Genomic DNA, 12,615 nt, shown 5'->3' with positions numbered 1-12,615 from the left:
TCTTGAGAAATTCGATAAATCATTACAATTATCATACGTTTCCATTCTGCTCAATTGAGATTCGAACAGTGAGCATTCCTACCGTCGCTTCAGCGCAATCTGATAGAAAGTCTCGTCAAATTGGAAACGCGGTGTTATCGGGTTCTCCGATCTAGGCCGTGCGCTCATTGATCTTGGGGAGTTGCTCCGAAGTCATATCGGGTTGGCTCTGTTCACGGAAATTTATAAAGATGCGATTCCGAATAACATCGAGTTCTCCTTCAGAATCACTGATAGCACTTCGGAGAAATTGGTTGTTCAGATAATCAACTATTGGAAATGGGCCAGGCTAGACCTTACGTTCTTCGTCTGGATTTCATTGCAAATGTCAGAAAGCGATCGAACGCTTTTGAAATCACTCAAGTTGGTTAGAAGCGGTCATGAATTACCTTTTCTGATATTCTGTACATAGAAATTCAAGAAATATGCAGTATTCCACTTTACTGCAAAGCTACTCGACGATTTGGCTCTATATGTGCGTTTCATCCTTTCAACATAGGGTAAATCACCGGCTACGAAAATGACTTGAATCAAGTAAAGGGATATGCGTAGAGAACAGCAAGCTCTCAATCAGTTATTTCAAATGATTCGCATTCTTTCTATGTACATATACAACCCGTTTCTAAGCAAATCAGTTTCCGATTTACAAGCCGAAATTCTAATCTTGTATGTGAGGTGGGGCTATTATGCTAGTTAGTCAATGTCCATGGTATCAAAAATGACAACTTACGATCGAGAATTGGTGCTGGAAGATTTCTTTCGTATTTCGATCCTGCAAACTTGTCAGTAAAGGATCGATTGCAAGACTAGCCATTCAATGAGGCTTCCAGTTGCGTACCTCCTGGGGCAGTTGGCGGACGGTATGGATCAGGGTGCTTCCATTTTTGCAATAAATCCTCTGTCTCTTGAAACAACGCCTGTAGAAACCATTATTGACTATCCATAACCATTGATGGTACATATCTTACCCTCAGCTGTCTGGGCTCCTGGATCTTCTTGTTGGCTTCAAATAGCGATCGTATGTACATGGCCTGCCCTCTCCAGACGTATCTATGAACTGCCCAGTCGAGGGACAACTTCAGAGCACGACGATACAAAGACCTGTGACGGTTCATGTCAATATGCGGCCATCCCCTGGTAATTCCCACGATTCACTCACGCTACAGTCGTTCTGGTCGACATCTTGGTGATGGCGCGTCGCACGCGTTGGCTCGGATTTCAGTCGCACTCCCGCTCCTTGCTGCTGCCAATTCCAATACGTATATCCTGTTCCCGATCGAGTAGCGGTGGTTGAGTTGCCAATTGAGTTCGGGCGAGGGGATGTCGATTGAGGATTGAGGTTCTTGATGTCCATGGAGCTTTGACAGCCACGGTTAGTGCCGTCGCTTCAAAGGTTACAGGGGTGTGGCCCCAGCTCTCGCCAGCTTTGCGACAGTCATCCGGAGCATCTTTTTTGACCTCATTTCACAAGCCAATTCGATTCCTTCTAACGTCTCCCTTTTTTCCTTTTCAGACCGCACGCAAAAATGCTTTCTAGAAAAGTTCTAGTAGCCTCGCGCTTTTTGCGTTCTGCGAGAGCTCCTCACCTACGATACCCATCTCCGGTCGTCCAGCAGTTTCGTCTGTATGCGGATCGAGTGGTAAAGGTGCCAGAAATGGCCGAGTCCATCTCTGAAGGAACATTGAAGCAATGGTCAAAACAAATCGGTGACTTTGTCGAACAGGATGAGGAGATTGCTACAATCGAGACTGATAAGGTGTGTAACCATGTTTGTTATCTTTTGGAGCACAACTGACACGTTTTCCTTTCAGATCGATGTTGCCGTCAATGCGCCAGAAGCCGGAACCATCAAGGAATTCTTGGCCAACGAGGAGGATACGGTCACTGTTGGACAGGACTTGGTTCGTCTCGAGCTAGGAGGAGAGGGAGGTGGTGAGAAAAAGGAGAAGGCAGAAGCGACACCTAAAGAGGCTGCTTCAAAAGACCAGCCAACATCTTCAGATCCAGAGCCAAAGAAAGATACGCCAGAGCCTAAAAAGGAGACACCAGAACCCAAAAAGGAAGAGTCAAGTCCACCGCCGCAGAAGAGCGAGCCAAAGAAACCATCACCACCTAAACAAGAGTCAAAGAAGGATGATTCAAAATCCAGTTCTGCTCCTACACTGGGCAACCGTGAAGAGCGTCGCGTAAGTCACACATCTCACTGCATATCACATATTTCTAACAGCTATTAGGTTAAGATGAACCGTATGCGCTTGCGAATTTCCGAACGTCTAAAGCAATCCCAAAATACAGCCGCCTCCCTCACAACTTTCAACGAGGTTGACATGTCATCGTTGATGGAATTCAGAAAACTATACAAGGACGAGGTTCTAAAGAAGACTGGTGTCAAGCTCGGATTCATGAGTGCTTTCTCTCGTGCTTGCGTTCTCGCCATGAGAGATATTCCAGCAGTCAACGCATCCATTGAAGGACCAAACGGTGGAGACACTATTGTTTACAGAGACTACGTTGATATCAGTGTTGCCGTGGCTACTGAGAAGGGTTTGGTCACACCAGTTGTACGAAACACTGAGACTATGGATCTTGTCGGTATTGAGAAGTCAATTGCCGAGTTGGGAAAGAAGGTTAGTCAACAAACCGTGTGCGCGTACCGGGAATATTACTAACGCGTCTGCAGGCTCGTGACAACAAGCTCACCATTGAGGATATGGCAGGTGGAACTTTCACCATCAGCAATGGAGGTGTTTTCGGATCCCTGATGGGCACACCAATCATCAACCTCCCACAAACTGCTGTTTTGGGATTACATGCTATCAAGGACAAGCCAGTCGCAGTCAACGGACAAGTCGTGATTCGACCAATGATGTATCTCGCATTGACATATGATCACCGTCTTTTGGACGGAAGGGAGGCGGTTCAGTTCTTGGTCAAGGTCAAGGACTATATTGAGGATCCAAGAAGGATGCTTTTGTAGGTGGGATTGTGTAAATATTCGCATGTTCGGGTGGGGATAGAAAGAGGATTCGTCGCTCTGTAGTGTTCATTATACTGTACAACATGAGGCAATGAAGCGTTGCCTTTCTTAAAATAGATGTCTGAGTCTGATGGCTTTTCTGGTATGTCTAATAGGGGTGGTCATTATGGAGCTGGGAGGATTGGATGAATGAACTGTTTTCTTTGCATCAATTCTGAATTCCTATGGCACATGGACGTGACACGATTCTCTGGTTTTCGATTCTCATCGATGTTTACAATAATATGGTTGAATAGGTTACAATGGATGGTAGGGATTACGGAAAATCCACCCCCTATCATCTAAACTTTCACGCAGCCTCTAAAGACGCGTCAACCCAATATCTTGTATGCATTTTTGGATACCTCGATCCCAAATACCCATTCAAAAAATGCTGAAATGTTCAACCAACACGACCATACTTTCCATACTCTATTCTCTTTGACCTGGTACTCGTTGGGGTCTCGTATGTTATTTCAGCTTGAACTGTAGAACTTGAGGTCATGTCCTGCGTGTTTGTTGTTGTTTTTGATTTAGAGGATGGGTGGAAGACGCGACTTACATTTTCAGCGGTGGATGGAATTGGAAATTGTAATCTGATTGATGAGGTTTAAATTATGGAATCAATCATAGATACATTGAACGTCTATATATTCGATTCAACCCCCTAATCTTCAGTCGTTGCATTATCAAAGTGTCGATTACCAAAACATCGCGCATCCCCCATCCGCCAAACCAGAACATTAAATCCAGAAATTTTGGAATATCTAACCACCACCACACTCTAAACGCGTCATGATTTATCTAAAGCCTAATTTTGCTATGAAGAATCGATTGATACTGAAATTATCCTGTTCTGAGAAAATAAGTTTGTTTCTGTTTTTTTGGAGGACGATGAGATATATATGAACGAGATTTTTGAGGTTGGAATGGGGGTGATGGATGTTGAAGGTGATATGTTTAAGTATTTTTTAATAATGGGGTACTATAAGTAAATGTAATTGGATGAGGAGTTGTGTGTTAAATTAGAAGGATGTAGGGACGAGGGAAAGAGGGATGGTTTGACGTGGTGAGGTGGATTGTTACTTTGATGGATTGTCAAGGAATCTCAAAGGTTGGTTTTGATAGTGGATGGTATTTTTAAGTATGTCGGAAAGTATAAACATCTCTTGAATTTTACATGCATACTACTTTCCAATCAAAATCGAAGAAGTGTTATATCTAATAGTTTAAGACTGGTGATGGTGCTGGCATAGCACTTTCAGTTCGACAGATTGAAACCAGAAAATATGGTAAACCAAGTGGGGAATAAGTGAAACAAACTACTGCGAAGGATAGGGATTTTGTGAGTTGTCTGGATTGGTTTGGTCGTGTAGAAGTGTCTGCCCGATTTTAGATCTAAGGAATAGATCACTTAGGACTAAGAGGGCATTGTACGAGTGAATATTCCTATCTATCACCACCACGTCCTCGACAAAAGGTGAACAGACAGAAGATCCTCGATAAAAGACTAGATGATTGAGAAACCGAGAGTGAAACTTCATAAAAAAAAATATGTGATAAAAAACAATATATGGAGTAGAAAGGTAGATGGTAGGACATTATCTTCTAAAATATGTAGTTTTTCCCCTTTGAATGGAATGGAAGAAGGAGTTTAGTAACTGCAACGTTTTTGAGCTTGAAGCTACTCTGTAGCAAGATTGATAAGAGGATCTTTAAAGATATAATCATGTGTATGAATGTTAAACTCAAGAACTCGGGAAAGTCTCTATGACCATATAACTTCAAAACCAACGCAAGTATCATGGGACAGTTAGAGGTAGTTAGATGTTCTCGTAAGTATATGATTAAGCTACGTATATCCAAATCTGGTATCTTCTGCAACTTCTGACATCATCTACAGAAAACCACCACGTATAACCCCCCTCCATCCCCATTTTCACCAAGTGGCGTGTTCTCTCACCTCTATTTTAAGACGACATCTAAACCTCCATCTACATTATCATCCCTCCTACTTACTCACCCCAAGAAAAACCCAACACACATAAGCTTCCCAATTAAGGCAACTATAGGCTCCCCAAAAGCATCTACCCCTCCAACGTTTCACAAAGCCGCACGAAAAAAAAATACAAACCAACAAACACAACTCTTTGTGTGTCCCAACACCACGCCTCAGAGGTACGGCACGGGAATCTTCGCGCACTTGTGTTACGTTCGCTAGGATCTGGTAACAGGGTTGGGTTGACGTGAAGGTGAAGGGGGTTTAAGAGTATGAGATGAGATGTTTATTGGGGAGTATTGGGCGAGGTGTTAGGGGGTTAGAACGTGGGATGCGAGATGGGCTATTTATGTGTGAGGGGAGGTGAGATTTTGGTATTTGGGTGATGGGTGAAGAATCGTGATGATTCAAGGATAAATGAGGAAGAGGTTCCCAACTTCTAGAATGATGAGTATAACTCGAGACACTCATCAAAACCCAACCAAAGCACGCATATACACCCCCCAGAAAAACCGGGCAAAAAGCAAACAAACCAAACCCAAGGATACTGTAAAAGAGCAACAAACACCAACCAACAAACTCGTTTATCTTTATTGTCATGGCCGGGACTCAGTAACTTACCGTTCGCGGACGTCGACTCGTTGGAATCGTGATCCTCAATTTCTATTCTGGTCCGGTGCACCGAATCCCTGTTCGCGATCCCCTTCTCGGGATATTGTTTCATCAGAGAGCCGGGCTCGCCTGTCTGCAAGGGAGGGCGAGTGGAGGGGACGAGACGCCATGTCCCATCCCACCTCATCGGGCATGTCCAGGACGCTTCATGCGCCGGTGAGAATAATGGATGGGATGAGTGAAGAGTGAGTGGAAGTGGCACTGTGACAATTGGGAAGTTTGCAACCAGGATTTAAGCGGCACGAGGGTCGAGGGGAGAAGGTTACTTGGGTGTCGCGGTAATATACGAAAGTTCAAGATTGCAGGTGGTTCTTGTATTTATCCTGGCGTGGTCTCAGCCTGGTGATGAGTCGAGCAGTATGGAAGCAGGTATTGGTGCAGGTATTGTGAGTTGACAGGACAGGCTCGAGATAGGCTGGAGTGTGGGGTGTTTGTCGGAGTTCTTTGGTCTGTACAGAGTACTCGTAATGGAATTCAAACACAGCCTTCTCGTCAGCGCTGAGACTGGTCTTTCCCCGAGGCGAACAGCATGTAGCGACGCGTAGAATCCGGGGATCATGGAATTAAGCTTACGAAGTCTGCTACGTACGTGTACCTAGGTATTGATATTGCTCATATTATTTCTCCCTCTGCACACTCCTCAATTGCACACCGGCAAAGAGGGTGATGAGGGTGTGAACAATGGTTGTGGTGACAATGTGGTCTCGCATTTACGCTTCCCTAATCGAGATAACCGCCGACTCAGCGGCACCCAATGAAGGCGCCAGAGCAGGGGAGATGAGCTGCACCAAGTCGCGGTTGAACATGATCCAGGTCCGCCTGTTCTGGGGCAAACATGGGCAACGTAGTGTGATTCCATCGAACCAACACCGCTAAAATGGCAAACACGAGTGGTCAGTTACGTAGCCAGCCGCTCCGGTCGGAGGAGGGCGGTTGGAGGGGAGAGCGAGGGCAGAGATCGACAACGAGACGCTTCATAGGTCGAAGACTCTGCTGCGTCGAGGCTCGAGGGAGGCTTCCTTTGCATAATACTTGCACTCACACACATCTTTGCACTCGCACGAAATGATCCGTATTGTGATGAGGACCAGGTTGGCGCTGTGCTTGACGACGGGCAAAGGAGGGTGATGAGTGGTTGAGGAACCTGGTCGCCAAAGTAGCGCAGCAGCGTCTCTCGTGCTCGTGCAGCGTGTACTAGCCGTGGAGACTAGACCAGCACAGAAGTGAGCCGTGAACATGAGCATGAGCATGAGCATGAGCACCGTGAGTGACGGTTTGGTACCAGCAGTGGTCCAGCACCAGCACCAGCAGCACCACACCACACCATTCCAGCACCGAGCACTCACAGGCGGAACTGTTGGTTACGCGAGCAGACGTCGGAGGAAGAGGCAGAAACAGACGATGGAGCGACTAAATGATGCAACCTGACTCCGGTGCTGGTACGGGGACTGTAGGTCCAGGTCGGTACTTATTCATGGATGTTTCTGCTCATTGGTACGATACTACGAAGGTACCAACATACTGCGTACAGGACCTCTTTTACTGTACGTACCTCGGTGCTACGTCGAAGTACGTCCCTCACCCTCTCTCACCCCTCCTGCTTATGCCCTGATCTGCCGGCACGAACCCGCTGAATTGCTGGGCTTTTTGCTAGGCACGACCACAACCACACCCAGGACGGAACCACTTTGGGAGCCTTCCCATCATTCCGTGAAAAGTCGAAGTGCGTGCTGCAGCAGATACCTAGGCCTCTGCTGCAGCAGCTGCTGCTGCCCGCCGCTTGACAAATTGAATTGATCAAACAAAATGACCAAGTAGTATGTACCGTCCTTGCGCCTGCTATCTCGCGGCTACTCGAGCACATCTACCGCAGACCAGAGGCCGGCCACCCAGTCCCGACGCCCTCTGCCAGTGGATGCTCGCTTAATGTCCGTGGTGAGGGCGATGATGATGGTGACCGTACGCCGACCATTCCCCCACAGATCTCACTACAGTAGAATGATTAGTGTGGTCTCACAGTATCGTGAGCGTGGTCATGGTGTTGATGAACGCGGAAGAACCAGCAGGCCGTTGAGCTGGGCTGGGGCATCCACCGCACGCATTGCACTCACTCACTCCTCGACTCACGCACTCCAAGCTGTCTGCCGCTCCGTGCCTCCAGCCTCCAGCTTCCAGCCTTCCTCCAATTGACGCCGGGGAGAGGGTGACTGCATCTCGATACAGCTCGATCCACCCACGACACCCACCTGCAAACTGCCCGCTAACCATACTAGGCTAAGCTCTCCCCTCGCTCGGCGGGGACCTGGCCGCGATTAAATCATTAAATGCACGACGACTAGTCTCTAGCTACGGCTACGGGGGGCGTCTGCTGCAGTAGTCGGTCAACCGATGCAGCAATCAGTGATTCAGTACGGAGGAACCCCCTCGTCCACCCACTCCAGGACCTTCGTGACACCTGCATCTGCTGCCTCCATTGGCTCCAGTCGCCCAGAGGGTAATCAGAGCAGCAGAACACACAACCATCACCAGCGCCTCAACAAGGGGCAGCCCAAGTGCAGAGGCTTCTTAGCGACGTGTGGTTCCGCAATAGGCGCGCGATATGCTTCCTGCTCTCCCGCCCTAATTCGAGCACGGAAAGGAAAGGAAAGCAAAGCAGAACGAACCAGAGAACCACAGAACCACAGAACCACCCGGCCCCATGATGAATGTGCTGAACAGACCCAGCGACGCAGCCAGCACCAGTTCCAGCGTCAATAGATTGCCCATGCCTATTGCGACTGGGCGCACCCACGTCTCCAACCTGCCCCAAACGGCCGAGAGATTCGCTGCGTCTACGTTACCAGTCTGCTGGGAGAAATTCCTTTAATACTCCAGCGCCCGTCCCCCAATCCCCCCATCCCCCATCCCCCATCCAAAAACCCCAACTGCTCCCCTCCCTCCTCCCCTCCTTCCACCTTCCGCCTGCCTGTAATCTTACTCCAGACGGTCCGCCATTCGCGCGCTGCATCTATTTCGACACGACCCAGCATCGCAGCTTCCAACACATCCTGGATCCCGAGCGTGCATTTGGTGCCAGTCCGGACTTCTCGCTGCATTTGCACGGGAGCTTCATCATTCGCCCATCCCTCGGGACAAATCAGGAACCAAAAAAGAGCAAGCCCTGTTTTGCCGGCGCCGTATCAGCAATCAGCACCACCCAGCGAGGCACCAGAGCGAGAGGGGTGTCGAATAGAAAAGAGCAGAGTGACCCCAAGATATTCGCTTTGCCCGGTTTCACTTTCCTCTTCTAAATTTATCGCGGCTGAGCCACGTGAAGCGACCACCGAGCGACGAGCGAGTGAGTAAGTGAACGACACCAGACCTCGAGACGACCATCGAGATATTGCGCTTCATCTGCCTTTGCCCAACGCGCGAGGAGTGTAGGACGTTGAGCATTGGGAGATCATTGATCGCGCTTAGCAGGATTGGACACCGTAGCAGCAGACGCAACCACAGGACGAATTTTCGGGGTGTCGTGGCGATCGGGTCAGCCTGACACAGGAACCGCAAAATTACGAGAGCGCATCCGTCGAACGAGAAACTTTTTTGAATTGAAATCGAAGGAGAAAAATTAGAAGAGACAGAGGGAGCATTGATCGGTCAATTGGTATTGTCGCGCTTGTGGATAGGCGCATTTGTGGTTCAAGAAACGACTTCATCGAGGAATACCAGGAAGCGCGGCTGATCAGATCTACGGCTTGGTACCATTTGCGACGCGACCTGGTTCCACGGAAAGTTCTTGAACAAAACCTCGACGCTGCATCGTTTAGTCCTCTCACGCCAAATTCCAGCTGTCATCATACTATTGTAGTTTTCACGCCATCAGGGTCATCACCTGATCTTGGCCATTTCACCGAGCACCCGCTCCGATCATCGTGAGCATCGTAAAGCTGGCGGAAGCACGAGCGGTCGTTCAATTGGACTTTGCGCAACCGCGTCCAGGAACGAAATCTTATTCTCTGAAACTGTCCAGTCAGCCGGCGACTCCCCAAAGCCCGCTGGCTCCTCAGGACTTGATCAGTTTAGCCCGTGAGATCTTGCAAACCCCGACCGAGGTCGAAGACACATCCAAGACCATGGCATCAGATGAGGACACGATCGTGGTGCAGCACGAATCACCAACGTCACGTTTTACCGCGGTGAACGGGAAAGAGCAGCCACCTAGCAATGGGGCTAATGGGAGTGAATCGGCAGCGAGACATTCTGACGATAGACCAAATGGCCAGCCACGGATCAGTCCACCTGGACAAGAGAAGTTAACCATCACAACAACAACAACGCAAAGAGAAGACTGGGGAGCCCCTATCAACGGTGAGAGAGGCCCATATCAACAAGGACCTTCATATCCAGATACAGAAGGCTCCCACAAGCGGAAGAGATCGGGCTCACTTGACCGAGAACGGACACCATCAAATGTATATCACTCCCACAACTTGTCCACGCCCTCGGCCAAGGAAACACCAACAACTGCAACCACGATAGAAGCCGATACACCTCGCGACGAAAACATGTCTGCGTCACACGGCCACTCTAGGGACCCGTACTCGTCCACCAGTCAATATCGTTCATTTCACATGGGCGACCAAACACCACGAGACGGCCATGCAGAAGACCAACCGTGGCATGCAGGTTATCGACAGGGCCAAATAAGCTCAGATGAGCACCTGTCGGAAGTTCTACAGCGGGAGACGCAGAGTATAGATGCTCAACAGCGTGATTACCAACATGGAAGTCCAGATGATGACGATCGTTCCAGCAATCACTACGGCGGATATGGAACTGATGGAAGACGAGAGATGTCCGTTCAATCAGATCCAAAAAAGAGGAAGCGAAATTTCAGCAATCGTACCAAGACCGGGTGCATGACCTGCAGAAGGCGGAAGAAGAAGTGTGACGAGACTAAGCCTGAATGTAAGTTCCCAACAATGACAACGAAACTCGCATATATTGACCCTTATTTCAAGGCAACAACTGTTTACGAGGAGGGTTTGTTTGCTCCGGTTATCAACAGAGAGGACCATGGCCGAAGACCGAGCAAAAACAAGCACCCATTCCCCTCCAGTCAAAGACAGACTACGAGAGTGGCTACCAATCATCTCCTTACGCAAACCAACATGTAAACCAATCTCGCAGTGCGTTGCCTGGTTATCGTGGTCAAGGCCTTCGCGTTGACCCTCAACATGGCCGTCCTATTGATATAGATGACGATCAACCCAGTGCTTCTACCATTCCAAGTGCTTCAGTTGCGAGTCCGGAAAGCAATCGACTTTCTGCTATATCTTACTCTGGTCAGACCATCACTCCTCTTACTGCTTCGACAAGCAGTCCTTACCCAGATCGACAACTCAAAAACGCTTATGATAGAGTTGGCCCACTGCATGACCCTCTAAGACAAGAGTCGAGACCAGGATCAGAAGCAACAACGCCACAATCCGCTTCATCAAATTTACCCCACATTCTACATCCTCAAATGCATCCAGAAAGCCCCCATAGCAATCCGCAAATGGCTGCTCAGCTGGCATTGAACAATCTTAACTCGCCCAGTCGAGCACGTTCTCAGAAGGAGGAAATGCTTGCAGGGCGTTATTATTTCCCATTTGACAAGGAACTCGTGCTCGAAAGGGAAAGATGCAATGGCGCATGCTGGCGATTCAATAGCAGCACCAATCCTAACAATGGTGTCTCTCCTGAGGAGCGTGCACGCCAATTCAGGGACATCCTTCAGCCTCGCGAACCGGGGCGAGACTCCGCCATCTCTCCTACAGGCAATTCTCCAATCACACCAACTGGTAAAGTTGGTGAGAACGTTGTCGTCGAAGCCCCCTTCAACTGCGATTACGGCTATAACATCACGATTGGTCAAGACGTCGCAATTGGGAAGAACTGCACCATCCTCGACACGTGCGAAGTCAAGATCGGGGACCGTTGTAATATTGGCCCGAATGTGAACATCTACACAGCCTCCCTCCCTATCGACCCAAAGCGACGCCTAGGATCTAGAGGTCCGAGCCTAGGTCAGAAGATTACCATATCCGACGATTGTTGGATTGGGGGCGGTGTCACCATCTTACCCGGCCGAACGATTGGAAAGGGAAGCACGGTGGGTGCTGGGTCTATCGTGACCACGGTATGTTTATTATTTTCTCCCTGATTTTCGAGGCGCATGTATACTGATTCTTGGCGATAGGACGTCCCACCTTACACGGTCGCTTGCGGCAATCCAGCTCGTGTCATGAGAGGGATCAGTGGTTCTTGATGGATTGGGGCTTTCTTCAGCCTTGCGCATCACGGAGCCTCGGGAACATATAATCAATACCTATCCAATATTTTTCTTATTACACGAGTCTCTTTTTAATACCCACAAGACTTTCTTTCCTTTCTCTTTCTCCCCCCAAATATTTTCTTTCATCCTTTTATTTCGACGGACTATCTGTGGAAGTTTTTCTTAGTCGGTGGGAATCTGTATGTAGCATAGCCGGATATGATGGATGGAATGGGTAACATGGGTACAACGAACGGCCTTCTTCTGTAGATGAAGTGTGTGTGTGTCTTTTTTTTGGGGTCTGGGATTGGGATGGATGGGATGGGATGGGATGGGTGGATGGGTATTGTAATATTATGGTAGAGAATAGGGAATGGGATAGGTTTTGGATGGATGGGAGTGGGAAATATAAAATATAAGTTTTGCTAATCTTACATGTGATTCTTTTGAATGACTAATTCATATAAGGTGATATTACCCTTTTGTTAGTGCAACATGAGAACACTACACGGTAATCCTGCTAGGGGGTTATATTGCTCTAGAGGGAACAATTTTCTTTTTAAAGTGTAGGTCTTTGTTGCTCGTGT

At 48.4% G+C, this 12,615-nt stretch overlaps 3 protein-coding genes across 3 annotated transcripts; 2 read left to right on the top strand and 1 right to left on the bottom strand.

Annotated features, from left to right (window-relative positions):
* Positions 1–697: 697 nt before the first annotated feature.
* On the bottom strand, positions 698–1,221 carry GLAREA_10243 (uncharacterized protein; the record flags this gene model as incomplete). Its single annotated transcript, XM_008080293.1, has 5 exons — positions 698–720; positions 770–811; positions 878–956; positions 1,008–1,140; positions 1,199–1,221. 5 exons carry the CDS (start codon positions 1,219–1,221, stop codon positions 698–700), a joined length of 300 nt encoding a protein of 99 aa, XP_008078484.1.
* Positions 1,222–1,565: 344 nt separating this feature from the next.
* GLAREA_10242 (CoA-dependent acyltransferase) lies at positions 1,566–3,017 on the top strand (the record flags this gene model as incomplete). The annotated part of the gene is made up of 4 exons (XM_008080292.1): positions 1,566–1,796; positions 1,852–2,226; positions 2,275–2,667; positions 2,721–3,017. The coding sequence occupies 4 exons, from the start codon at positions 1,566–1,568 to the stop codon at positions 3,015–3,017; spliced, it is 1,296 nt and encodes a 431-aa protein (XP_008078483.1).
* A 6,825-nt stretch (positions 3,018–9,842) lies between these two features.
* Positions 9,843–12,022, top strand: GLAREA_10241 (Trimeric LpxA-like enzyme; the record flags this gene model as incomplete). Its single annotated transcript, XM_008080291.1, has 3 exons — positions 9,843–10,677; positions 10,731–11,893; positions 11,954–12,022. 3 exons carry the CDS (start codon positions 9,843–9,845, stop codon positions 12,020–12,022), a joined length of 2,067 nt encoding a protein of 688 aa, XP_008078482.1.
* Positions 12,023–12,615: the final 593 nt, after the last annotated feature.

This window comes from Glarea lozoyensis (assembly GCF_000409485.1).
Source record: "Glarea lozoyensis ATCC 20868 chromosome Unknown GLAREA13, whole genome shotgun sequence".
NCBI lineage: Eukaryota > Fungi > Ascomycota > Leotiomycetes > Helotiales > Helotiaceae > Glarea > Glarea lozoyensis.
Note: the sequence above shows the minus strand (reverse complement) of the source record. Positions and strands in the feature narration are given on the sequence as shown.